This window comes from Neolamprologus brichardi, chromosome 22 (assembly GCF_056152115.1).
Source record: "Neolamprologus brichardi isolate AB-2024 chromosome 22, ASM5615211v1, whole genome shotgun sequence".
In the NCBI taxonomy this organism is placed as follows: domain Eukaryota; kingdom Metazoa; phylum Chordata; class Actinopteri; order Cichliformes; family Cichlidae; genus Neolamprologus; species Neolamprologus brichardi.
The window spans coordinates 15,649,283-15,677,075 of NC_142124.1; the positions used below are offsets into that span (position 1 = coordinate 15,649,283).

Here is a 27,793-nt window from a genome sequence, read left to right on the forward strand (position 1 = left end):
GACACTGCAGCTTAATAACATTTAAATTAGGTATTACAGGTTAATTTTATCATTGGAAGGTCAGCAGCAGATAGTGGCATGGAATAATAAGTTGCTGCCATTCAGCTGCGGTTAATTCATCTCTTTCTCTCTTTTCTCCCCCATTTTTACTTCCAGTTCTCTTCGGCCAGTTTGTGTTGTTCCAGACGTCTCTTAATGACGTGGTGGAGATCTATGACGGACCCACTCAACAAAACACGCTCTTGTCTTCTCTCTCTGGGTCACACTCTGGTAAGGATGGTTGATTTTAATTGTGGATAGTTGAACAGATGACAGTCACTCCGCCTCAGCCTCATAACGTGTTGTTGTTGCTTCCACTTCATCTCTAGGTGAATCTCTCCCTCTGAGTTCAGGAAACCAGATTACAATAAAGTTCACCACAGTTGGACCAGAAACCGCTAAGGGATTTCATTTTGTCTACCAAGGTCATTATTGATATTATTATTGCCATTTCTATTATAATGATGAGCAATGTTTTATTACTATGCATTTATTACCATGCATTACTGCAATATTTGCTACTTTTTCAGTTAAACAGAATATTTTGATTGTACACATCATCTGGAGTATGTGTTTTCTCGCCCTTTGTTACATTTATTTAAAGAAAATTTTAATTGGAAATTTTAAATATGTTTCCCAAAAGTGTCTAAATATGCAGGGACAGTGATACACTTCAGTTTATTCACTGGGGCACTATCTTTTTTTTCTCCTTTAGCTGTACCCCGGACTAGCTCCACCCAGTGCAGTTCAGTCCCCGAGCCACGCTTCGGGAAACGTCTCGGTAATGACTTTGCAGTCGGCGCCTTGGTGCAATTTGAGTGCAACCCTGGTTACACATTGCATGGCTCTACTGCCATTCGCTGTGAGAGTGTACCGGACAACCTGGCGCAATGGAATGACACTTTGCCCACATGTATAGGTAAATATGAATCTGAAAATCAGACACAGGACAGAAGGGTTTGTTTATCTATTTCTGAATGCAGTATTAGCATGATTGCACAGTAGACGCTCATAACTGAAAAACAATTTAAAACAAATACAAACAACTGCAATCCATATGCACTCTAGTCATATATGTTATCCAGATAGGCTCTTTGGTATCTCTTTCTGTAACGGGCATGGTTGGCATGGCTCACTTTCTCTTGCTTTCCTGTAATTTGTCTACAAAGTGTTGTTTTGACCTCTGTTTTTTTCTCTCCTTTCTCCTCTACTATGCTCTGTGCACTCACTCCTCTCTCTCCCAGTTCCCTGTGGGGGCGTATTGACCTCTCGCCGTGGGACTATCCTGTCGCCTGGCTACCCAGAGCCATATGACAACAACCAGAATTGTGTTTGGAAGGTCTCTGTCCCAGAAGGAGCTGGAATACAGGTAGTAACTGTCACATGCTGCTTCCTGGCTGACCTATGTATCATTGGCTTAAAAGCTGAGCAGGCAGGATCTCGGGGAAGATAAGATATTATTAGAAGGATGAATGGATGGATGGTTTCTGAGAGAGGGGCCATCCAGAGATAACTAGATAGGATCTAATCATGAAAGATAAGGCCTGATTGCATGTAAGCTAAACTGCTATCACGGACAAATACAAAGGCAAAGATGCCTTTTACACAAGGTGCAGTCCCTTGAAATGACAGGCACCTCAAAGCGTTTGTAAATCCCTTTGATTCCTTTCCTTCCAGCCTTTGATTTAAAAGTAGAATGATAATTGTTTTTGAAGCTGCTCCGTCTCAATAGATTGTTTTGTGAAGCATTTAGATTAAAAACAGTATGTGTGGGTTTTAATTCTCTCAATTTAAGCTTAATAAACTGTTGAACATTGCACCAAATGCAGTTTCATAGCAATCTGGGGAATTTTAATAAAGACAGTTTAACAAAAATCTAAGAATCACTTCTGTTTTCTTTTTTTCTCTCTCTCCAGATACAAGTCGTGAGTTTTGCCACTGAGCATAACTGGGACTCTTTGGATTTTTACGACGGTGCTGACAACCATGCACCAAGACTGGGAAGCTACTCTGGTAAACTTTTTTCCATCATTTTTTTTAATGGTGTTTCTCAAGTAGAACTCTATAGTGCTGGGAATAGTTCAATATTAAATGCACTAGAAGTGACATACTCTAAGAAAATATGGGAATTTAAGATTACAATAATGTACAAGGTACATGCATGAGAGCCCACAGTTACGCTCTTTAGTCTAAAAGGAGTGCAGTCCATCTTGTGTGAGATTTATTGAATTTGTATATATTTAGTGGATAACGATACTGCATTTTCTAGCACAGTACACCAGTAACCAAACAACTTATTTCTGATTCCCAGTTTTGCATCATTGAAGATCTATAGTGGGCTGGGAAATGGTTACTAAGGCATTATATATATTAAGGTTTATAGTGCTCTTATGGAAGTAAGCCTGATACCAAGCAATTGAGTTTTCAATTAGAGATTGTTATGCTGTTTATCAAATGCTTCAGGTAATTGGAGGAAGCTTTTCATTCCACCGATAACAAAACAACAAGAAGTGGATTGTATTTTAGGCTGATCACAGCCAGTCTTGACAGTTAAATAAATAAAATTTGAAATCTGCTCATGTGGCTCCCTGCAATTTGAGTTAAGCTGGATGCATTTAGCGTCTCAGCAGGAGCTGAGTTACATACCCAGTGAGGCCTGTGTCAAAAATCTCCTTTGAAAGATATGTAAAAAATATCTTTTGCAAAACTAATTGATCCTCTTACAGCCAAATTTCCCGCTAGGAGTAAAGATGGTCTGTCAAACTCTGTATTAATGGAATTATTCATATTTGTTATTGGTCCCAAAATTTACTGCACTGTGTTGTTAGCGAAACCTTTAAGATAACTCTTCTGCACTAATGATTTTCTTATCTTGTCTAAATGATGATATTTGTTTTTCTGCTTCAGTGAAAAGCAACAGTGTTATGTGAGTCATAAATCTGTTTTTGGGGCTTGCAGAACTCCTCTGTGTTGGATTTGTTTTTCGTCTATATCTTTTGACTTATTTGAGCTGCTACTAAGTCCTGATGTGCTAAATAGAGGACACGCTGGGCTTTCCATTGATATCTCATGTGTTTGGGTGGCTTCTTTTAGCTGCAAAGAGGAAGGAAATCACACAAGAAGTTCAATGGGAAAATTCCCTTTTCCTCAGTTCTCAGGAGGATTTACAAACTTAATGCTTTCAATATTTGTGTTTTATACAAAATTGTTGATTTTCACTTGTACCTGCCATATAATTATCTGAAACAGTAAGCGGGTACAATGCAGCTGCTCTACATTGCCTCATGCTACATGCATATCAGAGGAAACTGTGACTAGAGACTGCAAAACGTCAAATTATTCGAACTGTGTCCAATGAACTTGCGTTCTTGTTGCTTTTAAAATGGCTGCTTTAAACACGGGGACCAGATCTGCGAACACTTGCTGTCAGTTGTGTCAAAATGGACAGAAAGACAAGAAAGCGATTAGCTGTGTTAAAAAAAAAATCCCAGTCACTGCTTACATTCAGGGTCCTGACAGAACCTCATAGTTTCAAACCAGAAATTCAGAAATTTCCCCACAAATAGTGACGCAGTTGCTGGAGGACAGCGATTTAACTGCAGAATGACACAGGTGCACAACAACCCACATTTTATTCAGTTCATTTCAATTTATATTTACTTATATAGCGCCAAATCACAACAACAGTTGCCTCAAGCCATGTTTTAAGGTAAAGACCCTTCAATAATAAAGTGCTTTGCTGAGAGTGGGAAGGAAAAACTCCCTTTTAGCTGGAAGAAACCTTTGGAATAACCAAGCTCAGGGAGAGGCACTGGTTAGAGGTGAGGGGAGGAAGACAAGACAAAGTTAGGGTGTGGAGGAGAGCCAGAGATTAAGAATAACAATGATTAAATCCAGAGTGACATTTATATAGGAACATAAGCAGAATAAAACCAGTTAGCAGCTGAGTTGAGACTTCTGTAACAAACAGTTAAATGGCATCTGAGTCAGACCACACAGGTTGCGCTCCACCAGATGACCTGTGCAATCAGAAGTGGTCACCAAGTTTTAGATGCAACATTCTCAAACTCTGGGTGACCGATTCTTTGAAGGAACCACTTGCAAGTGCAAAGAAATGCATTTTCAGTGCAATCCCTGGGCAAGTACCAGTTTTTCGTAGCTGCAAGAAGGTTGCTGTCCTATTTTTACTCTAGTGTGACTAAGCCATAAAATGGAAATTCCCTCCAATTTCCCAGCACCTCATGTTCAACCAAAATGTCTGTTCAGTTTGGATTTAACCTGTATTCCAGATTTACTTTTTCATATAATTCAGACCACTGCCCAAAGGAGAAGTCATAATCTCCTCAGGAAACCTATACTGCTTTTAGGGAAGCAAAGTCATCTGGGTGCCTCCTAGTTCTATTAAATAATCTATGAGAGGACTTGACATTTTTATAGTAAGATAGCTTAGCGATTATATGGCACACAATTAGAATAACATTATTCTATCTGGATTTCATGTAAAAATATAATTAATGAATAAATCTTTGTAGGGAAAAGATGGACCCTTTTTTATTAGGGTTAATTACAACTCTTAATTAATTATGTCATCCATCCGCAAATAACTGTGATAGTTAAATCAATGCAGTTAATTATTTTGGCATCAATCAGGAATTATTATTATGGGAAAAAAGCACTTTTTATTTTCCGTCATGATAATGAATGATAACGTAAAAACAACAACAGGGGAGCTGCAGACTATTCAGCAATGTGCTAATTATTTTCCCTCACAACAGGTAACCAATAACATCTACTGACCCGTTTCACTGCTGATCTGTCTCTGTTTCTGGCACACCTGCCAGCGAGCACAACACAATGCAAATCGAGCCTTTTTTTTATTCTGAAGTGGCGATTGTGAAATATAAATCCACAAGTAGCTTATATCAGGAAATGTTGTTACCACTGTTGCATCTTGAAGCATGGCAAGAAAAATAAATGGCATTTCTGCTAATAAGGAGACTGGAGTATGCTCATATTCCTTTGCATAAAAGATCATCTAATACGTTATTTTGAAGGGCCGTGATTATACTGACGTGCTGTGCCAGCTTTGCTTCAGTATTGCATCCCCATTTTCTTTTTTAACTTTGTACTCTCCCCTGCCACGCTAAGTAGGTCAAACCAACATTTGAAAAGTGGTTTCAAATAAAACAGATGTCTCAAATAAAAGTAATTCCCTTCTCCCTCCTTCGAGAGCACTTCACTAACAAAAAAAAAAAGTAAAAATGTAGGTTTGGGAGGCCTTTGTTGTCTCCTTTGCTGTCAGATAACTAAGATCATGTGCTTTAAAGGCCTTAGTTGAAAAATGAGGAAAAAAATGTGATCATGGCCCTCTGTTCCTCTTCTCCTTTTCTCCCTGCTTTCAGGCACTACTATCCCCCCTCTCCTGAATAGTACATCTAACAACCTCTATCTCAGCTTCAGCTCTGATATTAGTGTCTCAGCTGCTGGATTTCACCTGGAATATACAGGTACATCTATATCTTTAAAGCATTTTTATCAGAGGCATGCGGTATTTCCAAATAATCATGTTATTTTTTCTTATTAGCTATTGGTCTGGAGTCATGTCCAGAACCTCAGACTCCAAACTATGGAATTAGACAAGGAGACAGGTTCATGGTGGGGGATGTTGTGCAATTTTCGTGCGAACAGGGATACTCTCTTCAGGTAAAAAATCCACACGTTGGTCCTTCTTTTCATATTAAGTGGCAGATGAACATAAATCACAAATACTGCTAGTTGTTTAATGAAAACTGATTTCCAGATATTTAGGCTTTTTTAATGTAAAATCATTAAAGCATGTTCAGCTTTGCCACCATTCATTCTTTTTATCCACTGGCTGCGTAAACCAAAAATTATTTAAAAGAGTCAAAAGGAAACCCCACTCTCGAGCGGTTTACACAGCTCTTGCTAAACATACAACTCTGATGCGGTTTGCATAACTCCTGAATAATGCATGTCTCTGGTGTGGTCTGCCCAATTTTTGTAAGTTCTGCTTAATATACAGATCTGTACTATTAATGTAAATGCACAGTGATTAATGGAAAAAATGTAAAACAGCATGTTTAAATCAGTGCAGTCGCTGGCAGGGATTTCTTTAGTCGTTTTTAAGAAAAGATTGTGGTTGCTTTTATCATTTTAGGGCAATGCCCATATAACCTGTATGCCCGGACCTGTTAGGAGATGGAACTATCCTGTACCGCTGTGTATCGGTAGGTGTTTCCTCAACATTACACCCATCCACACACACATACGCATATGCATTCAAGCGTGGATGTGCTGGGAAACATGCAAAACTTCAGTGCTGCAGAAATGATGCAATCAGCCTCCACCGCCTTCACTGGCTCACTGGGAAATAAGCTGTTTGATCAATTTACTCTCCTGTGATGAGCTGATTATTTGGTATTCTGTGCAGAATACTACTGACCCAAAGCTAAATCAGACCCTGCCATAAACATGCAGAGCGAACCAAAGCGTCAACATGCACAGAGGCAAAGTCTGCACAAACAAGCCCTGGACACATTTCAGCTCAAACAACGCTAACATGTTTAGGGTGTGCATTAGTTAAAGTCAACGTTTTATTTAAACTTGCAAAATATCAGGTTATAGATAGAAAATCTTGAGTCAGTAGCGGGGTCTTTTGAAAAGAGAAGCATGTCTACTTCCTCCTGTGAGGTCAGCCTCCTGCTTTTGATGTGTTGCTTTCAACACTGAAACACTCTTTTCCTTTTTTCCTTCTTTCTGTGTTGTTTATGTGTGTGTTTGGGTGTATAGCCCATTGTGGTGGGTCTATGACAGATGTAAGTGGAGTGATTCTAAGTCCTGGTTACCCCGGCAACTACCCCAGTGGATTAGACTGCACATGGACGGTGAACTTACCTGTCGGCTTTGGTAAGAAACACTGTCAACTTTTGAGTAGAGTTTAAAACAAGTGTTTTCTTTGAGTTTGTGTGAGAATCTGTTTTCTCTGTCTGTAGCACTTCTTTCTTGTTTCTCTGTTTGCTTTTGGTTTTGGTGAGCCCTGTTGATGAGATAAAGTATTTTTCAGGAGACTATTCGTATAACGTCAAGCGTCGTATTGCTTTTTTCTTTCCCAGGCATCCATCTCCAATTTTTGAACTTCTCCACTGAAGCAATCCACGATTACTTGGAGATCCGTAGCGGAACGCTGGAGACGGGCTCTGTCATTGACCGATTCAGCGGCCCAGTCATGCCCAAACCTCTGTTCAGCACCACCCACCAAACCAGCTTTTTTTTCCACAGTGACTATTCACAGAACAAACCCGGGTTCCACATCACGTATCAAGGTAAACGTTGCTTCTAAAAGCACTTCTCCGACATCTTGTTTACAGCGATCATTTCCTAAGAGAGACAACAAGAGCAGACCGCGACTGTCGCCGACGTGGAAACAACTGTCTCACTGTGACTTGATTTCTCAGGAGCGATTACCGTAACGACGAATTCATCTACTGGGATAAAAATGTTTCTTGACTACAGAAGCAGCTTGCCAAAAAGATTACTGGGTGCATGCAGGTCCTCAATTTGGATTAATTTCAATGACGAGATGAGTTTTATATTTATTCTGTCTGGCACTAAAATGGTTTGAGTAGTCTTATATTTATTATGACAAATCTTGTAGATAGCCTAAATATGTTTCGCCTAATTCCATTAATGTGAATATTACAGTGGCTGATGAATAATACCTTTTATCTCTTGACAGCAGCACTGCCACAGTGTTTTAAAACGGGGAAAATATGAATACCCTCAATTTTATTTTTCCCATTGCCATTATTTCTCCCAGTGTTTGTCTGTCTCAGTGACATGTTTTCCTTCCAAGCCCTGGCTATTGTAGCACCGGCTGCGGACAATTATGCAACAATTATGTTTTAACTTCAAGCTGGCGGATGTGATTTGAGAATATTTTGGCATCATGTTAAAAACGAGAACTATCTTCTGTGATGCAGGATGGCCGCATCTTTCTTTTTTTTCTTTTTCAAGCTGAAGATTGCAGATTTTTTAAGCAAGCCAGAGGAATACGGAGTTACAGTAGTCATTTTTTTTCTTTTAAATTAACTTTAATTAAAAAAGAATTAGCATTTGTCTCCACAAACAGCCTATGAAGCTCATCGGCGTGCAAAAATCACCCTCAGCTCTAAGCTTTATTCCGTCGCGATGCTCACACTGACGCTCTTAGGTGGAAATAGTTTAACATGGAGAAAAGTAGTGCTCTCGCCAGTGTCGCTTCTCTCTCTCATTAACCAACCAGAATCAAGGAGAGGCGGGACTGATGGTATCGAAGCTGTCAATCATAACAGATGAGACGCTTACCCTGGCTGTCACTGACATGCCTGTTAATAATGACTTGACAGCAAAACAAGTCAGAAAGATGATGAGTCTTTTTTAACTTACTTTTTGGACAAGCAGCTTTTAAATAGGATGATTAAGATTTTTTCCTTTTTTTTTAACACATTCAGGGTACTTTAGGATACTCAGATTACACTATTAAATGTAATCTGAAATGTATACAATTTAACAGCAACACTAACTGAGAGTAATTCTCCTTTGAGCTTTGTATGGTTGTATGTATCCTGTTCCACTTTTTTATATGCTGACTGATGATTCATTATGCAGAGTTAGAAAGGATCGATTTGCTGTATGTATTTATTTTGCTTGATTTTAGTTTTTCAACCAACTGACTGTTCACAGTTGAAGCTGCAGTTCATACTGTGGCTCGTAGTCATGAGTTGCACATTACAGGAGTAAATTAACAAATCGTTTCTGCCTCGTTGATTTTTTTTCTTGAATAATTTATGTTATTATCTCTGCAGCCTATCAGCTCCAGAGTTGCCCAGACCCTCGACCATTTCGAAATGGCATCGTGATTGGCACAGATTTCAGTGTTGGGATGACGGTGTCGTTTGAGTGTCTGCCCGGATACTCTCTGATTGGAGAAGCCTCACTCACATGTTTGCACGGAATTAGCAGGAACTGGAACCACCCATTACCACGATGTGAAGGTAAATTACGTGATTATTCTTATGCCTACTCATCTTTTTCTTTGATCAAAGGCGATTGATCATTTTAGCTGGATTTCAATTGAGTCTCCTGCATCTTTTTGTTGTCCTTTCATACAGGCCTACAGGGCACTTAATAATAATGTATCACCACATAATAAATCATAATGCACGGGTTTACAAATTCCAAAAGAAGTATGAAGAAGTTTCTCTATGAATTATTTTTTATAATGAATTCCTTAATTTGTTAGACATACATGTGCTTTCATCAACTTTCACTCTCAAAGATGACTTTTTTGGAGGATATGTGGTGCTATCATAACAATATAGTCTCTTAATGATATAAACACAATATACATATATATAGAGACAGATATTATTACTGTTGTAAAGATTAATAATCTCACTCTCACTATAAATGATTTTACTCTTATTGTTTTGGTGTACTCCACACATGAAAAAATGCCTAATATTTCTTCTTGACAATCGTTCTAATTTCAAGATGATAACATTTCATATTAAGCCATATTGTTCTAACATCAGCACAGCTGAGAGTCAGCTGAGCTGTGGGACAGAAATAAAAATGTAATGACAATTTATTAAAGGTGTTAAGGTGTTATCCAGTGGTCATTACATGAGTGATAGAGACATTTTCTTTCACAGCAATCCCGACAATTATTGAAGCTTCACAATGGCAGTTCTAATTTGCGGGTAATTTATTAAGGGCAATTCTGTTAATATTCTCACTTGCAGCACTCTGTGGTGGTAACATCACGTCATTAAACGGAACCATTTACTCTCCCGGCCATCCTGAGGAATACCCAAATTTCCAGGACTGTGTGTGGAGCGTTCGAGTTCCTCCTGGACACGGGATTTATATCAACTTTACTGTACTGAGCACAGAGCCCATATATGACTACATTACTGTCTGGTAGGTGCTATTTACTTTTTCAATTAGCACGTTTTATATTTGCTCTACTTCTTAACTGACAGTATTCATGCTCATTATGTGCTATTATTATAATGATATCCCTTCTTCTCGCTGCTTTATTAAAGTGAGTTTAAGTAAGAAATGTTTTATTTGACTAAATAACTATTTAATTTGTACCACATAACTTTCTGTTCACACACACACACACTTTCTTTTCTCTCTCTCTCTAGCCGGATGCTACGCTCTTTAAAATCTTTTCAGAGCTAACCACTAATTGGCTAAATTCCTGCAAGGTTACTATGACTGCAGACACCTTGCCATGCATATAAAGTCACTCTGATATAATTTTCTTCTTGTCACAGTTTACCCATTTTTGTTTTTAGCCATAGGTCTTTCTCTTCTTTGGCCTGTCCCTTACACTGTCCCTTATCTTTAATGCTCGGCCAGCCTTATATGTTATATACAATACATCGTTCTCTTCCCAGCTAACCGGCCTTGACTTCTCTCTTCATTATTCTTCTTGAGGAAAACAGCCATCGGCAACACCAGACATTTTGTCAATGCAGGCGCTTAAATGGTGCTTAGATACCACGCTACATAGATATCTGCAGGTACAAGGTGGTAGCAGAACCATAAATAGTTTGCATCGTTTATTGCTACGGGTGCCATGATGCTGCCCCTTTCTCCAGAGTCCCTCCACCTACTCCTGTTTCCTATAAAAAGACATCAGGGTGCGATGTAGCCGCATAGGCATTTGAGGCAGGGCTGAGCAAAAAGAACACAACAGCAGGACAAGACGTGGTTTGCTGCTGATACATTTCCTTGCAAATCGTGTATTTTTAGACCAGCACAGAAGGACCGAATGTCTGGCTTGTTCTGTTGTTATCCTGTCTTTCTGTAAGCACTGCCAACCTTCCAGATGTCCAGGTCTGGCTGTTTCTTTAGCCACACGGAAACTGTAAAATTGTTCTAACAAGAAACTTTCTCTCCTCTTTAGAAAGTCTGAGAACTCTCAACTTTTTAGGTCAGTAGAAAATATAATGAAAATTAGATTTTAATTTAGCTCAGATTTAAATATAAAGGGTATCTTTCTCACAACATTCACCACCTGATATTCCAAGATGCCTTTATTGTCTGTAGAAGTCATGAAATTATAGATATGATTAGCTCCACGCTTGCCATGCTGTCAAAACTGCTTTTACAGTTTCGTTTTTCCTCAGACTTGAGAAGAAGCCTCACAGGATTGCAACTCTGTCAACTGTTTCTCACTCCAATATCAAATATAACTCATTAACCTAACTTTCTAGGAATAAATCAAGTTTTCAAGCTCAGTTGGTGATTTGATTTGGCTGTAAAATGTCAGAAAAGCAGGAATAAGACACTACAAAAATGGTATAATTTAGGAATAGAAAAACAGCAGTTTTCACAAGATATGTGAGGGAATGTTGACAGAAAGACAGATGGTGCTGTTACAGTCAGTTCATTGACTGTAATGTTTAACTGGTTAGCAAAATTGCTGCAGCTTACTAATTCATTTGATCCATTGCTTCACTCCTCAGAGTGCTACAGGATGGTGTATAGCTCAGTTATATCAAGCAAATCTGTAATTTCACACTTATTGCTTTATGGTATTGTTTGGCTTCTACACAAACATGACATTGCAGACCTTCTTCTTTAGCAGCTATCCACTGAAAAAAGCAGCTTGTTTTCTTCAGCAGTTGGTGTGTGATTTGTTTAGCTCTAGTTTTAGTCTATAGTTGTGCGATATCCAGCCTGTCTTTCCCACACCACAACACAGTTGAAGCATGTGCCGCCCACCTACAGCTCATTGTGTGAATTCCATGAAATGGTCGCACAGCGTGTTTCTGACCCTTTGGTCTGTCAGAAAAGTGGACGGACTGAAGCAAAGACGACACAAGAATGCGGTAAAAATTCCCGATCTTAGTCACGCAATCATAATGCTGGCTCCCCGTAGAGAGCGCGGCGTCAGTGGTAGAGGTGTGATTTTCACAGCGGTCTCTTCAGTCCAGAGCCAGCCGACCTGACAGTCGCTTAGGCTGCTAATTGGTCTCAAACTGGGAGGCTTACTACAGCGCTCCACTGCTCCAAAAGTTTCCATATATGTCACAGATGTTTCTATATATTGTGCAACCTTGTCTTTAAAGCCTATTCTGTACTGAAAGTGTTGCGTTGACATACTAATAAATGTTAGCGAGCGAGTGCATCAGCTGTAATCAAGCAGTGGAAGCCAATAAGTGCAACTGCTCTGATGACTCTGAGCCACCCAATGCGAATCAGAGAAGGGAATGATTCTGTTCATAACCTGGCAGGTATAATTAGTCTCTTCCAAAAACACTTAACAGCAGGAAATAATCATTTAATTTAACTTCATGATTATGCTTTTTAATCACAGATAATGAGTCTGATATTGGTTAGTTCCAGTCTGACAGCTGGTGCTGTCATTAAAGGTGAAATATGTTCACTGAGAGCATGACCTGCCATTTGATGGATAACCTCCTGCCTGCCTTCTCGGGTAATTGTGTGACTTTTCGCGAATGCCAGGCCCATATTAGTGGGAACAGTGAAGCCAAGTCTACACCAGGACTAACATTTGTTATTCTTATGATCTGACAACAGTTCAGTCAATATTTATGAACTCATCCTCAAGCAAGAACAAGAGAGCCATAGATTTGTGGGTTGTGGTGTTATCAAGAGCTGTTACTTTGTCAGAGAATTTGAATCTAAATTTCAGAGCCTTTTTTTTATCTAAATGAGCTTTTTGACATTGTGGTTTGTATTGTTTTGAGAAGGAAGATGAGCCCATAGCCATGCACAATCGCTGTTGGAGCCAGCACTTTGTCACACAATGTCCATCTGCATTTGCAGTTAATGGAGCAGGTCTCATAAAAAATCGTCAAGTCTCTTCTGTCTTTGTTTCTAGCCTTGGAGCAACCATTTCCTGAACATAAAGAGCCATCTAACTGTCACCGATGACTGCAATAACTTATTCAAATTATATCTTAGGTGGACATTCAAGCCCATTGTTCTATAAAGAAAGATCAAGTCCACTCGTTTATGGGCCTTTAGTCTTTCGCTCTCTTTATGGTCACACAGGTTTTGTGTATGTTTTGTTTGTGTTTCATTCTGGGTTTTTTTTTACCACAGGGATGGTCCAGATCAGTCTTCTCCTCAGATTGGACAGTTCAGCGGAAACACAGCTTTGGAGTCCGTCTATTCAACGTCCAACATCATCCTCATCAAATTCCACTCGGACTTCTCTGGAGCCGGCTTTTTTGTCTTAAGTTATCATGGTAAGAGAGAGACCACATTATCACAGAGATAATGATAATATCAGCCTGCTGTAGAAGCATGTTACTTGATTGTCTGCGCAGTTACAGATGATGCTCTCATTAGCACTTTTCTCTGTAGTTGTCTTTGTTGTCCTGAGGTATGGCAACAGTGTAGCGCAATCATTAGTTCTAGCTCTAATAGTTTTTTGTTGAACTGAACTCTCTTTAACTTCACAGTCAGATCTACTTCCTTTGACTCATTCTGACTCATGGAAATTGATCTTCCTCTCTTTGCCACATCCTATCACAGTGATTAGTAATTAATATTCTTAATGTTATGAACCGAGTTGATAATAGCAACACAGTAGAAACATTCTCTTTGAAATGACTAAACTCGTCATTTTCAAGCTTTCGTCTTTCTGACTTTATCTTTGAGTGCGGACTACTGAGGAGTTTCACTATACCACTGTCCCGCCCACTGTTACTACCCAGTTATTTTTAAATGATGCTTAAAAATGACTCCAAAAAAATGTTAATACAAAGTTTGTGATGTGTGATTCACTTTGGGTCGACACTGAAAAGCTTTTGAGGTCTCGGCTGCTTGAAGAAGAGATTATTAAACCAGTTGGTAACATTTCCAAATGTGTTATAAAAAAAACACTTGGTAATGCTTTATGATAATTTATTTTTAGAATGATCTTACCATAAATACACAATACAATCTGTATTTTTGTTAGTTTGTCCATGAAACAACCAAAATTCGAGCACAGGTACATCTTTACTTATCTATAGATATTATGACATCATCATCAAAGTATGCTATTTTAATTTTTCAACATTAACTTCTGAGTTTGCAAATGGTGAATATACTCATGTCTGAGTATGCAGTGATGGTGATGTTTATGTATGGCATCAATATTACATTATATAATTCTACACAATAACCAATGAAGTCATGTTTTATATCAAAAATGGAATGCTCGCTAAATAATTGTATAAAACTAATTAAGGAAATGGGATTTTAAGGCATAGTTGTATATATATATATATATATAAGTATATATGTGTGTGTGTGATGCAGATATTAATAAATGCACTATTAACTAATAAATGTCTAATAAAGTAGTGCTAATCTTAATACAGGAATAAGATTGCTTAGTAGAGGTTTAACGTAGCCTAATAGACTTGGTTGTTTGATGCTGTTTACTGTGGTTCTACTAAAGGTAGCACTGCAAGGGATGGAACTTTTTTAGCAACTGAAAAGCTTATTAATCTTGTTTTTGTTAAACTTCCAATTAAATGATGGTTTCCTGTGTTCTTAGACGCTGTCAGATTAAAAAGCACGTTGATAGCTTTATCTCTTTATCTCATACAGTAGAAAAAAAACAAAGTAAGCAGCAAACCTGCAATGTACTCATAAAAATGTGTGTTGCATTGGTTCAAAAAAATCAGCTATTGAGTGTTTGTCTTTTGCACCCTGTTAGCAGAAAGAAGTGTTTTGTATCTGTCTTACACCTTAAAAAACAGTCATTTTCCCTTCACAGACTTTTGGAGTATTTTTCCTGGTCCTTAGCTGCTTTTTCTCCATGCCTGGACTGTCTGTGCCATTTAGGTTTTCATCTCACCATAATCCTTGTGCTGTGGTCCTTCGGTGCCCCTGTGTTTCTTTTTGTTTTCAAATACTGCTTATGGTGAAAACCACTCCTTTCATCTAAAGATTCCTATACATAGCATACTGTACATCAAAGTACATAAGAAATCATCAAAATGTTTAGAAGCAGGGAAATGCAAAACTCTATTAACTATATTACATAAAATTAGCATCTATTGTCTTTTTAAATTTTATTTAATGGGTGAATCTATATTTTTACTGACTAATGTTTCTGGTATGTGTCATTATGTCACAAAAGTTAATTCCACAATGGTTTTACTTTAACTAAAAGATGACAGGCTTTTTTAAAGATGACAAAATAATGTTTAAAGAACCTCATGAGCTCTTGACAGCCGTCATAATGAATTGTCATCAAGCTGAAGATGATGCTATTTTTCAAAATAAAACCGAATATTTTGGAATAACAAGAACGTCACTACACTGTAAAGATGGCTGCTTGTTTTTTTTTTAATTTTTTATGTCAGGATAGTTTTGGTTCCTGAAAAATTTGACAGCTTCAAATGAGTCACTTTTTTGCACTCGTTTCATCCGTCACAACACAGTTTCTTATTGGTTCTCCCGCATTCTCTCTCGCAGATGTACCCACGCCTCTTTATTTTTCCCCCCGAAGCCTGTTTCCTACTTCTCAAAAGTTTCTGTTCAGTGCTCTTTAGTGAAAATATGTCAAGTTGTTTTTGAACAGGCTTCCCTTTTTCAGACAGATGACACATTGTTAATGAATTTTTGTTGGCAGGTTTTAACTGTCAGTTGTCACACTCACACAGGAACAGCACCATCTGATGGATTCAAGTTTACTTTAAATTTCTGCTTTATTGGACGATGAACAGCAAAAAGTGACAGGCAAGATGGATAAAATGGAAAGGGGGCGACATGTATGGCAGTAGTAGTTAGCATTATTTTGTCGCGTCTCTTTTCGAGACAATATTAGAAGAAAACAAGAAAGACAGCGAGAATGAAAGAAAGATGAGAGCAGAGCAGCCTATTTGATCATCTGTACAGAACTTAAATTGTTGCATAATAATTACCAGAAGAATGGGAACCTTTCATGATTCGCTGCACTGACGTTTTCTTAAGCAGAAACTTGTCACTATAAAGTATTGTTCTTAAGTTTACTTTTGAGTGTCCTTCAGTGACCTGTAAAGAAATTCAGAATGCCCTAGTTTGAATCTGAGACAGCTACTAAAGAGCAAGTTTAGTTTGAAATGCCAAATAAGTGCCAAAAGAAGGATCAATCCACCGTTTGAGGATATTCATCTACTTCCGCGCTCCCATCGTTGCCGGGATTACATACTTGTTTTTCTTCATTTTCATCAGTCAAGTCAGTGGAGTGGTTGAATTCAAAGGTGTGGAGCTTCCATACACAGACGAGGGCCACGCACCGGTGAATAGCATCATGAACACGAGGCTGAGAGAGCCAGTGTATGTGACATGCATGTGGAAGTAGCTATAAAAATGGTCTCAGAGCTAAGCGAAATCGATGACTGCTAACAGTGATCCTTTCATCGAGCGCAGAAGCACAGAGCTTGCTGCACACACAAACATAGACATGCACTTGCTCAAACATTTACACACATCCTGGCGCACACTCATAGACCACAGGGCTTTGATATGCATTAGAGCATCAGAAGCTATTGGCAGGTCTCATTTTCATAGTCAATTTCATCTTGACTTACAGCCCTTAGCCCTCTCTCCTTCGCTCGCTTCTTGTCCTCCCTTTTTCCTGTCTGTGTCTGCCTCTATTCTCTAGCTCGCTCTCTCTTTTCACTCTCTTTCTCTCTCTCTCTCTGTTAGCAAGTGATCTACAGTCATGCAGTAATATTGATTACAGCCTTCAGCTCAGTGGCTGTGAAGTTAGTTCGTCTTTATGATTCAAGACAGTGCTGTGTCTGTGTAGCTGATCTGTTCTTGATTCCAGACTTTGCCCACCATTTGAACTTAAAAAGTTCAGTTAAACCGATGCGACCGAGATTGAATGTCACACTATTCTGTCCTTTCATTGCACTTGGAAAAAAAATTTCATTTAAATTTTAACACGGGCTCCTTGAACACATTTTTTATACATCGACTCTTTTTCTGTCTCCTCTCCGTTTCTGTATCTCCCAGCCTACCAATTAAGGGTTTGCCAGCCTCCTCCAGAAGTTCCCAGTGCTGACATGCTGATGGAGGATGGCGAGCTTGAGATAGGTGAGCTGTCTGTCTGCCTGCCATTGCTCACAGATGTGTCACTTTGATGGATAAAAAGCACACGATAACACGAACGAAGACTTCAATCAAGGATGAATGGTGTTATATTGTGTATATATATTCTGTAATTCATTTTGTATTGGTTTAAGACACGCACCAATCCAATCATATACACTCACTGGCCTCTTCATTAGGTACACCTGTTCAGTTGTGCATTAAGACAAATATCTAATTTGCCAGTCACATAACTGGCAATAACTAAATGCATTTAGGCATTGAGGCATTAGGACAAGCTGCTGGACTTTAAACCAAGCATCAGGATGGCAGATTTTCCAATACAACCACATGTAGGCTCTAGAGAAAATATCCAGTGAGGAGCGGTTTGCTTCGTGACAAGGCCTTGGTGATGCCAGAGGTCAGTGAAGGAAGATGGCCAGACTGCTTCAAATTGATAGGTAAACAACAGTAGCTCAAATAACTGCTCTTTACTACCAAGGTATCCACAAGAGCATGTCACACAACACATTAAACCTTGAAGCAGATGGGATACAACAGTAAAAGATCATACCAGGTGCCACTTTTGACAGCTAGGAACAGCAAACTGAGGCTACAGTTCACACAAGCTCACTCAAATTGTACAATAGTAGATTGGAAAAATGGCATCTGATCTGATGTTTTGGGTTTTTTTGCTGCAATATTCAGAAAAGGGTAAAAAATTTGACATAAACAAAATAAAAACATGGATCCACCCTGCCTTGATTCAGTGATTTAAGCTGGTGCTGGTGTTGTAATGCTGTTGGTGATGGTTTCTTGGATCACAAATCTCAGATCATCTCAAACGGGTTTCTTGAATATGACAATGGGTTCACTGTACTCAAATGGCCTCCACAGTCATCAGAACTGTATCCCGTAGAGCACATTTGGAATGTGCTGGAACAACAATGGAGGCAATTCTGAGGGATGTTTCCAGCACCTTGTTGAATCTATACCACGAAGAGTTAAGAAGGTTCTGAAGACAAAACAAGGTCAAATTCAGTAATAAAATATTATAACCAATAAAGTGGAGCGTGGGTGTACTGTGTATACAAATAAAAGTCCTGTACTGAAGATGTGGCTCAAGTAAAAATTGCCCCCAGCATGTGATAATATTTCATGTTTTCATTGCCAATCATCAAGCTGAAGTTTGTATGAGTTAAATTTGTAGCGATTTATAACAATTCATCATCTCAACAAGTTGATAACATGCTTTCTATTGAAACGTTTAATTCTAAAGTCATTAGAGTATATAGGCTGTAATGTACAGACTGTCTTCGAAATGTGTTGAAATCAAGCACTCAAATGTACTTAGAGTTTACCACTCTAAGCTATGCTAGCACCAGCTCTGTTTTCTATACACACACTGATTTTGTGTCTCCAGGCGACATCATCAGGTACAGATGCCATCCTGGATTTTCACTGGTTGGCAGTGAGATTCTTACCTGTCGCTTAGGAGAGAGGCTGCAGATGGATTCACCACCCCCAACATGCCAAGGTCGGTGGATGCCAGTACAAAACCAGTTTAAGTTACTATTTTCAGCTTGACACCGTCAAAAAAAACATCAAGCTTTGTAGTCATTCAATATAACAATTGGCTTTGCTATTTATTTTTTATTTACAGTTCAGTGCCCTGCACATGATGTGCGATACGACTCCTCAGGTGTCATCTTAAGCCCTGGCTGGCCAGAAAGCTACCCTAACCTCCAAATGTGTTCGTGGAGTGTTACAGTGGAGAAAGGATACAATGTCACAATAACTTTTGAAAGTTTTCACACCGAGAGAGAGTTTGACGTGTTGGAGATTTTTGATGGTAAAAAACACAAAAAGGAACGCAGATTTCAACATCAGACACACATCACACTCATAGACACATTTTTGAAAGAATACACACTGCTGTATTAGACCAAATGTCACTGTATTCTCATGTCTCATTCCTTCTATTATTACTGTCTTTCTTTCTCTGTCTCTCTCTCCATTATCCCATCTCTTTCACTTTATCTTAATCCCTGCCAGGTCCCACATCCAACAGCCCCACCTTGGCGACACTTAGCGGTGACCTGCCAACACCCTTTAACCTCACAACCTCTGGACACCAGTTCCTAGTCCGCTGGTCTTCAGACCATGGCACAAACAAGAAAGGCTTCAAAATTCGCTATGTTGGTGAGTACCAAAGTATGTATCCCAACTTTATTTTACTACTACTTTTAATATAATGCATGGAAATAAGGACAACAGCAGACAGAGGCAGACAGAAGGAGCTGTTTGTACCATTTAATTTGCACAATAAATATTTAAAGATGTGAAAGTTTGAGAGCTTATGGGAAGAAAGTTCATGAAACAAAAAATCACAATATCTCGCTGTACCTTATTTCTTTATCTTTAACATATGTTTCTAGCAAACTTCTGTCTGCCTCCTAAAGCACTTTACTGAAATGCGTTATAGGTTAGTTCTTAAGTTTTATCTGTGTGAAGACATCTTGATGAGCACAGATGCTGTTTTACAGCAAGCTTTGCATTTAGGCAATCTCACACCTGGGCCTGCTGAGTAGCTTTAGACTGTTGGGTAATGAGGCTTGAGTGCCTTATTCAAGGACATTTTTGACAGTTAAAGGGGAGGAGACAATTTTACCAGTTTAGTTTGCTTATTCACTCCATATACTCTAGCCAGGAGGTTGTTTCTTTAACCTTTGAAACACCACTGCACTGCATGATGAATTATGCGCTGAAAAATAACAGGAAAAAAAAGCCAAACGCGCTCACACTCGGTAACCTTCTTTGGTGGCGGTGATTAATGTGAGCATCTGCAAGAAATGTTAAACATATGCTGTAAGCCTACTAATACCGGGGTTCAACTTCGGCTATGTTTTTAACTTGGAAAATCAAGCCAGTGCATGACGGTGAGTGTACTTTCTTCTTTGAGAAAACATAATGTGATGAAATTTTAATTACAATGAGAAAATTTAGTCCTCTTGTCAGGTAGTAAAGTAAAACTTTCTCAACATATTATTGTCATTATAAAGAACGTCCATGTGAGATTCAAATCAGCCGTTTAATGCCATCAATCTTAAAACTAGTACAGGGGAAGAACCATCTGATGAGATATTGTCAACTGGCTGCTTTGCTATATGCTAATTAAACTTTCAGTGCTTTTAGAAATAAACTGTGTCAGACATGCTCACTGTACAAAACTTCCCTGGCACTGATTCTACCCCAAGAAAAAAGGGGGGAACAAAAAACCCTCACAACTCTTAAGCGGTCTCAGACTATTTTGGTTCAAAACCCAACCACACAGATACTGGGGCAGTAGCATACTAGAGGGACATACAAAACAGGCTTATCACTAATACATAAGACAAGTTAAGATGTTGTTGTGGGGTTCTTGCCCAGTTTGGAGAATTACAGACCATGCACTGTGGACCAAGGTCTGGGTAATATGACCAAGAATAGTGTATTTATATATGTGTATATATATATATATATATATATATATATATAGATAGATAGATAGATATATACACATAAAAAGATGTGTGAATCATGTAAAGATACTTACTGAAAGTGGAGGTGGAAATGATCCTAATTGGTCCACTTAAACTTGACAGTTTTTTGGCAGTTGCAGCACGACTCCCTCCAGATGCCATTATTGTCTGTCGTAAAGGATTAATGTTTCCCTTTATTAAGAATATTTAATAAAGCTACCTATAGCGATCAATGACTTTGCGGGCAGTGTGTCCAGTAATGTCTTATGTCCGTTGTAACTCCACTCGCTGGTTGTTTAGTGAGAGGGCTCTGCCAAGAGGGACTATGTGTAATTATAATTGACATTCCTATAGTTGTCACATGGCTCCTAATTGGGTGAAAAACTTTCTTTTTCGATCACCTGGAAAGGTATGAGACCTGTTATGAACATGATCATCAATATCTTTAATTAGACTCTTTTCTCTAATTCATGGCTCATTGAGAAAAAGCATGGAGCTCTTCAAATCACAAAGCACGTCTTGTACATGATCATTTTGGAAAAATCAAAGTCCATTAGTCTTCTTTTCCTCGACATCCTGTTGTATTATAAATAAGTAGTGACTCACATTAATACAAGTTTCATGAAATTATCTCAACCTTTGTAATTTCATAATAGCAGACATGTGAGAATCTCTGCTAGTGAATCTATTATTACTGCTAACCTTTATAATGGTGCATACCTGCATGCAGATATAGCGCAGCACTATCTACTGAAATGAGCTTTACCTCCTTTGTGTTCATTGTGCAGGTTTCTTTGTTGATGACAGTAACCCTCCTGGTCTGTAGCAATTTCAAATCCTTGTTTTTCAAATGTGCTTTTTTCCACTGCAGCTCTGTACTGCTCCACCCCAGACTCCCCGCTCCACGGCTCCATCTCCTCACAGAGCGGCGGTCACGTTAACAGCGTGGTGAGGTGGGCTTGCGACCGTGGATACCGTCTCATAGGCAACGCCACAGCAACCTGCCGCCGCACATCACTTGGCTACCATGCGTGGGATTCACCTGTACCTGCGTGCCAAGGTGCGTTTGTCTCTGTGAGGAAAGTGCGCAGAAATGATACAACTGTGCTGAAGAATTTAGTATTTGGAATAAAAGCATTAGTAAATTCCATTTTTGAAATGGATACACAAAAATAATGCAAAAATCCTGAAATAGACTATTTGTTTTGACTCTCATCCATACTAGAGATGGACCGATCCGATATTACGTATCGGTATCGGTCCGATACTGACGTAAATTACTGGATCGGATATCAGAGAGAAATTAAAAAATGTAATCCGGTCCATTAAATATCAAAAAAGCACCTCACAAAACTTACGACACCGCGTAACTCTGCTCATAACCGTAGCACGTTGGAGCAGTGTGCTCACGTGATAGAGCAGCTGTGTGTATTTGTAGCCTCGCTACCAAACCAGCATTTCATCTTCGAGTAAGTGATCCCAGAGAGAAGTAAAGCAAGTGTGTAAGTTCATCTCTGAATGTTTGTAAAGCATTCCCACGTTAAGGTTAACAACCGATATATGGAGCGAGTGCCTCTCTCTCCCTCCCTCTCCTGCTGCTACTTCAATCATGAAACTGCTTAATGATCAGCTGATCGGCTTTCTGTCCGTCTCTCTTGTTTGTTTTTGGCCCACTTTGCACCAGAAAGAGGAAACCAGCGGCTGAACAACAGCAGCACGTTTAAGTTTGATAAGCTGTTGTTAGAATTTATTTAATATTACTTTCTACACCAGGATCCTTTTCTACGCAGCTGACGGCTGGTAACTGTGCAGGGGCGGATCTAGCAAAGTTTAGCCAGGGGGGGCCGATAGGGCATTAACAGGGAAAAGGGGGCACAAAGACATACTTTTCTTTCTTGTTCTCATTTAAAATGTCAAGCTTTTAATAAATAATTATCCGAATCTTACTCCCAAAGTTTTAATGTTGTGTAAAATATATAGAAGTCCATTACTGTATATAGTAACTGTTAAGTCTAATATACCCTAGTAAGCTATAGTACTTTTTCCTTTGGGAAGGTACCATCTGTGTGGTCTGCAATTCTGTAGGAGAAAGATTCTTGAAAAATAATTTATTTCTGTGCATTTTTTTTCACACTGCATCAAATTAAAGTTGATTACGTCGATTAAGCATCATGAGGTGGAGGGTGGGGGGTGGTTCCCTATTTTTTTTTGCTGGGAGTTTGCAACCCTATTAGTTCGGTTGCTTAATATTTCTGCTACTCTTTAAAATACCAGAATAGGGAGGATGGAGTAGGTTTAAGTTTATTAGATTGATCAGTTTTGCTGAACTATGAAATATTTTGTTGTATTTTTTACATACAGGTATAATAGAATACCTTTAGTGTTGTTGTTTCTTTAAACTTGAGCATGAACTTATACAAACTGCAGCAAGATATTTAAAAAAAAACAGTTTTATTGATTAAAAACCACTATATCGGATTCATATCGGTATCGGCAGATATCAAAATTTATGATATCAGTATCGGTATTGGACATAAAACAGTGGTATCGTGCCATCTCTAATCCATACCCATATTACACTGAAACACAGCTATTGCACTTGCACCGTTTCCAATTTTGCATGGACATGGATAAACAGATATAGCTTAGATTAGGTGTCACATCTCAACACAAAATCACAAACCCTTTAATTTGTTGTTATTTAGAGATTGATAGACTGACCAAGTAAATATAATAGCAGTGGGGGGTTTTTTTCATTTTAATTTAATAAAAAAGTAAACATTTTAAAGATGTTTTTAAAAAGTTGTGTTCTACATCTGTAAGCTGTACATGTAGAAGACAACTTGTAATTGCAGCTAATCATATTTTCTTTTACTTTCTTTTTCTCTCGTTTTTCTTTGTATTCTCAGCATTTACTAAACCATATCTAAAAATTGGTGCCATCTTTGTTTCCAGTGATATTGTAGACAATATCATCATGCTTCAAACAATAATTGGAAGGCACAGCTCGAAGCTGCCATCAATAGAGAGTCAAATGAAAGATGTATAGCATATTGTGGAATCTGAGTAATGTCACAGTGCTCTACAAAATGGTGTATTTAAAGTTCTGCAAGATGGATGTTTGGTGAAAATTAATTAGATTATTATTTTTTATTTTTACTTTAATAACTTAATAAAAGTACATCTTGGAGCTGATTTACAGATATACAAAACATTTGCTGTTTTTTGATTCCCCATAAACATTTCAAAGGTACACGTCAAACCTGCCTATATGACAGGCATAACTGTGCATTTGAGTTTTTCTGTGCCTGTGTGCTTGTTGTCATCTTACAAGTGTGCATCCATCCTCCCTTAGCTGTCTCATGCGGGGTACCCAAGGCTCCTATAAACGGCGGCGTTTTAACATCTGACTACTCCGTTGGAACAAGAGTTTCCTATTTTTGTAACGATGGGTACAGACTCTCCAGTAAAGAACTGACGTCAGCCATCTGTCAGCCTGATGGAACATGGAGCAACCACAACAAGATGCCGCGATGTTCTGGTTAGTAACACCCATGTACTGGCAGAATATCAACAAAATGAATGCCAAATCTGAGTAGCATCGCAAATGTAAGCATATATGAATATAGCAAACTGACAGAGAAACTGTGTTCTTCATTCAGATTTCATGATGGTTTATTTTTCTCTTCACACTGTCTGACTCTGCAGTGGTAGTATGTCCCAGCATCGGGTCGTTCTCTCTAGAGCATGGCCGCTGGAGGATTGTCAATGGGTCACACTACGAATACAAGACACGTATTGTGTTCACCTGTGATCCGGGATACTACAGGCTAGGCCCCGCCCACATCGAGTGCTTATCCAACGGAGTTTGGAGCTGGAGGAATGAAAGGCCGCACTGTCAGGGTAAGCGACAAGGATAATCAAGGAGGGAAGAAATTTCACAAACTGACCTGTAGCAATGGGTCTGAAAACATACAAATAAATGTCATTTTGCAAGTTTAAAGTGGAAACTATGACAACAGCAGCAAGCTTTGTGATAGAAAGTTAGTAAAGGCCAAAACTCGAGTGGCGCTTTTGCAGCTTGTTTTGACGATTTTGTTCAAAATTTCTGCCAAGAACAGAGCTGTTTTACAAAGTTTAAATGGATTTAAAATATATTTTAATGTCTTATTTCTACTAATGTGACAACGGTTATTTACAAAGAAAACTTGTATGCTTTGAATTTGTTATCTAACTTAGAAGAGTCACAGTGACATTTCTAAACTGACTATGATCTATTATTTCTTCTGTGGGGATTCTGTGACATTTTCAGTCAATGTCATTTTCCTTTAAAGAATTCTGTGACATTCTGAGATTTGCTATTATTTTCCTTGCCAGGCCTTTCGATGTGTGAGGACGAAAAGGAAAAAAAAAAAGAAGGGAGAAAAACACTATTGGCACCAAATTTACCTGATAAACAGCTTGCCAGCATTGGTAGCATTTCTCACTGAAGCCAATGAGCTCTAGCAGCTACACAAATTAACTTGCTGCTAAACTGGTGCACAACTGCTTTTAAATTGCTTGTGCCTGACCGTGTGTTTCAGTTATCTCCTGCGGTGAGCTGCCATCCCCACCCAATGGAAAGAAGATTGGTACTCAGACAACATTCGGTGCTACAGCCATTTTTACCTGCGATGCTGGCTTCATGCTGGTGGGGTCAGCTGTCAGAGAGTGCCTGTCATCTGGGCTTTGGAGTGGAACTGAAACACGATGTTTAGGTATGTACCAACAGCTCCAGGAGTGTGCTGAAAGATATACTATAATATAAATTATAGTACAAGGTGGGCCATTTATATGGATACACCATAATAACATTGGAATGGTTGGTGATATTAAAGTCCTGTTTGTGGCACATTAGTATATGTCAGGGGGCAAACTCCTCCAGATGGGTGGTGACCGTGGTGGCCATTTAGAAGTCGGCCATCTTGGATACAACTTTTGTTTTTTCAATAGGAAGAGGGCCATGTGACACATCAAATTTATTGGTAATGTCACAAGAAAAACAATGGTGTGCTTGGTTTCAACGTAACTTTATTCTTTCATGAGTTATTTACAAGTTTCTGACCACTTATAAAATGTGTTCAGTGTGCTGCCCATTGTGTTGGATTGTCAACACAATGGGCAACCCTCTTCTCCCACTCTTCACACACTGATAGCAACACCGCAGGAGAAATGCCAGCACAGGCATCCAGTACCCGTAGTTTCAGGTGCTGCACAAAAACTCAGGGAACGTGCCAGCTTCAGTGCATAAAGAGGGAAACACATCATCATGTAGCAATTTCAAATATCCAGTGGCCTTGAGGTTTCCATGGATGAAGAATGGACCCACTATCGTTGTACCCCATATACCACACCAAACCATCACTTTTGTTGGTCCAACAATCTTGGAGGGATCCATCCAATGTGGGTTAGTGTCAGACCAATAGCGGTGGTTTTGTTTGTTAACTTCACCATTCACATAAAAGTTTGCCTCATCACTGAACAAAATTTTCTGCGTGAACTGAGGGTCCTGTTCCAATTTTTGTTTTGCCCATTCTGCAAATTCTGTGCGCCGATCTGAGTCATCCTCGTTGAGATGCTGCAGTAGCTGGAGTTTGAAAGGGTGCCATTTGTGAGTAGCTAATATCCGCCGAAGGGATGTTCGACTAATGCCACTCGCCAGTGACATGCGGCGAGTGCTACGCTGTGGGCTCTTGCTGAATGAAGCTAGGACAGCCACTGATGTTTCTTCATTAGTGACAGTTTTCTTGCGTCCACATTTTGGCAAATCCAACACTGAACAAGTTTCACAAAACTTAGCAAGCAGTTTGCTAACTGTAGCATGGGAGATGGGTGGTCTCGTAGGGTGTCTTGCATTGAAATCTGCTGCAATGACCCGGTTACTGCGTTCACCAGATATCAACACAATTTCAATCCGCTCCTCACGTGTTAACCTCTTCGACATGTCAATGGCTTTGAACAAAGAGAAACTTGTAAATAACTCATGAAAGAATAAAGTTACGTTGAAACCAAGCACACCATTGTTTTTCTTGTGACATTACCAATAAGTTTGATGTACCACATGGCCCTCTTCCTATTGGAAAAACAAAAGTTGTATCCAAGATGGCCGACTTCTAAATGGCCACCATGGTCACCACCCATCTGGAGGAGTTTGCCCCCTCACATATACTAATGTGCCACAAACAGGACTTTAATATCACCAACCATTCCCATGTTATTACGGTGTATTCATATAAATGGCCCACCCTGTATATCTAGACACTAATATTCAGCCTTGGCCTTACAGAATACACTACATACATACACACACAATGAAGCACCTCCAGTAGAGACGGAGCTGCAAAGATGGGATTTTTCAAGTCAATCTAATGAGAGCAGGCATCGACTGTAGGTATGTGCCTTCCTCCTCATGTGTGGCTGCACAGCTGCTTCTCTCTGACCTGGTCCACCACACAGGCAAAACTATCAGGAGCAAGCTGCTGCTGTGCACTCACTATAAATTCATTTTGAATTTTCTCTTTTTATATAATCCAGAGAAAAAAAGCCAACCCCGCAGCTTTCTTCTGTCAGCGTGCCAGCCAGAGGTAACAGATGTTACCACACGATGTTGTCACTTCTTCGTGAAACCTCAGTAGAGGCAGCGCTTCCCAGAATACTTCACAGGCTGAGGGGGGATATGAGATGCAATTTATAAAGGAATGGTTCAATGAAACTTAACCTAAACTGATGAGGAGGCATGATTCTGTCAAGAAATAAATAAACCAAGTCCTGAAAAGTGCTATAAACAGCATTTTCCTTCAATGACTTTTCTTATTAGCCTTGATTTGCCTTCACTGTGCATATTTTGCAAATTAAAAATGCACAACTGTAGTTATTTATGCCATTTTTAGTAGTTAAGGCTAAAAAGCAAAAAATGTGAACTTTATTTCCTTCCCATAATCCCCCCCACACCAAAAAACCCCCACATTTAAGCTGCTTTCTTTTTTAGGTGTGTTGTTGTGTGATACATTACTTGAAATGAAATGATTTCTGTCTGCTCTAACTTTGTGATTTTGTTTGTAAGTTTGAACAGA

The 27,793-nt window shown here is 39.1% G+C and overlaps 1 protein-coding gene across 3 annotated transcripts in view; it reads left to right on the forward strand.

Annotated features, from left to right (window-relative positions):
• The window catches only part of csmd3b (CUB and Sushi multiple domains 3b), a 370,269-nt gene that overhangs the window by 309,695 nt on the left and 32,781 nt on the right, over positions 1–27,793 (forward strand). For 2 of the 3 annotated variants that reach the window (XM_006787920.3, XM_035906501.2), the window contains exons 34-54: positions 157–270; positions 369–464; positions 755–958; positions 1,284–1,408; positions 1,956–2,052; positions 5,442–5,546; positions 5,624–5,742; positions 6,218–6,287; positions 6,850–6,966; positions 7,173–7,382; positions 8,904–9,092; positions 9,843–10,020; positions 13,186–13,331; positions 17,086–17,166; positions 18,584–18,697; positions 18,824–19,012; positions 19,216–19,374; positions 21,553–21,741; positions 24,037–24,222; positions 24,390–24,584; positions 25,265–25,438. In XM_006787920.3, the coding sequence (XP_006787983.1) occupies positions 157–270; positions 369–464; positions 755–958; positions 1,284–1,408; positions 1,956–2,052; positions 5,442–5,546; positions 5,624–5,742; positions 6,218–6,287; positions 6,850–6,966; positions 7,173–7,382; positions 8,904–9,092; positions 9,843–10,020; positions 13,186–13,331; positions 17,086–17,166; positions 18,584–18,697; positions 18,824–19,012; positions 19,216–19,374; positions 21,553–21,741; positions 24,037–24,222; positions 24,390–24,584; positions 25,265–25,438 (3,057 nt within the window). The remainder of the gene's footprint in view (positions 1–156; positions 271–368; positions 465–754; positions 959–1,283; positions 1,409–1,955; positions 2,053–5,441; positions 5,547–5,623; positions 5,743–6,217; positions 6,288–6,849; positions 6,967–7,172; positions 7,383–8,903; positions 9,093–9,842; positions 10,021–13,185; positions 13,332–17,085; positions 17,167–18,583; positions 18,698–18,823; positions 19,013–19,215; positions 19,375–21,552; positions 21,742–24,036; positions 24,223–24,389; positions 24,585–25,264; positions 25,439–27,793) is intronic. The other variant, XM_006787921.3, reaches the window with a different exon arrangement.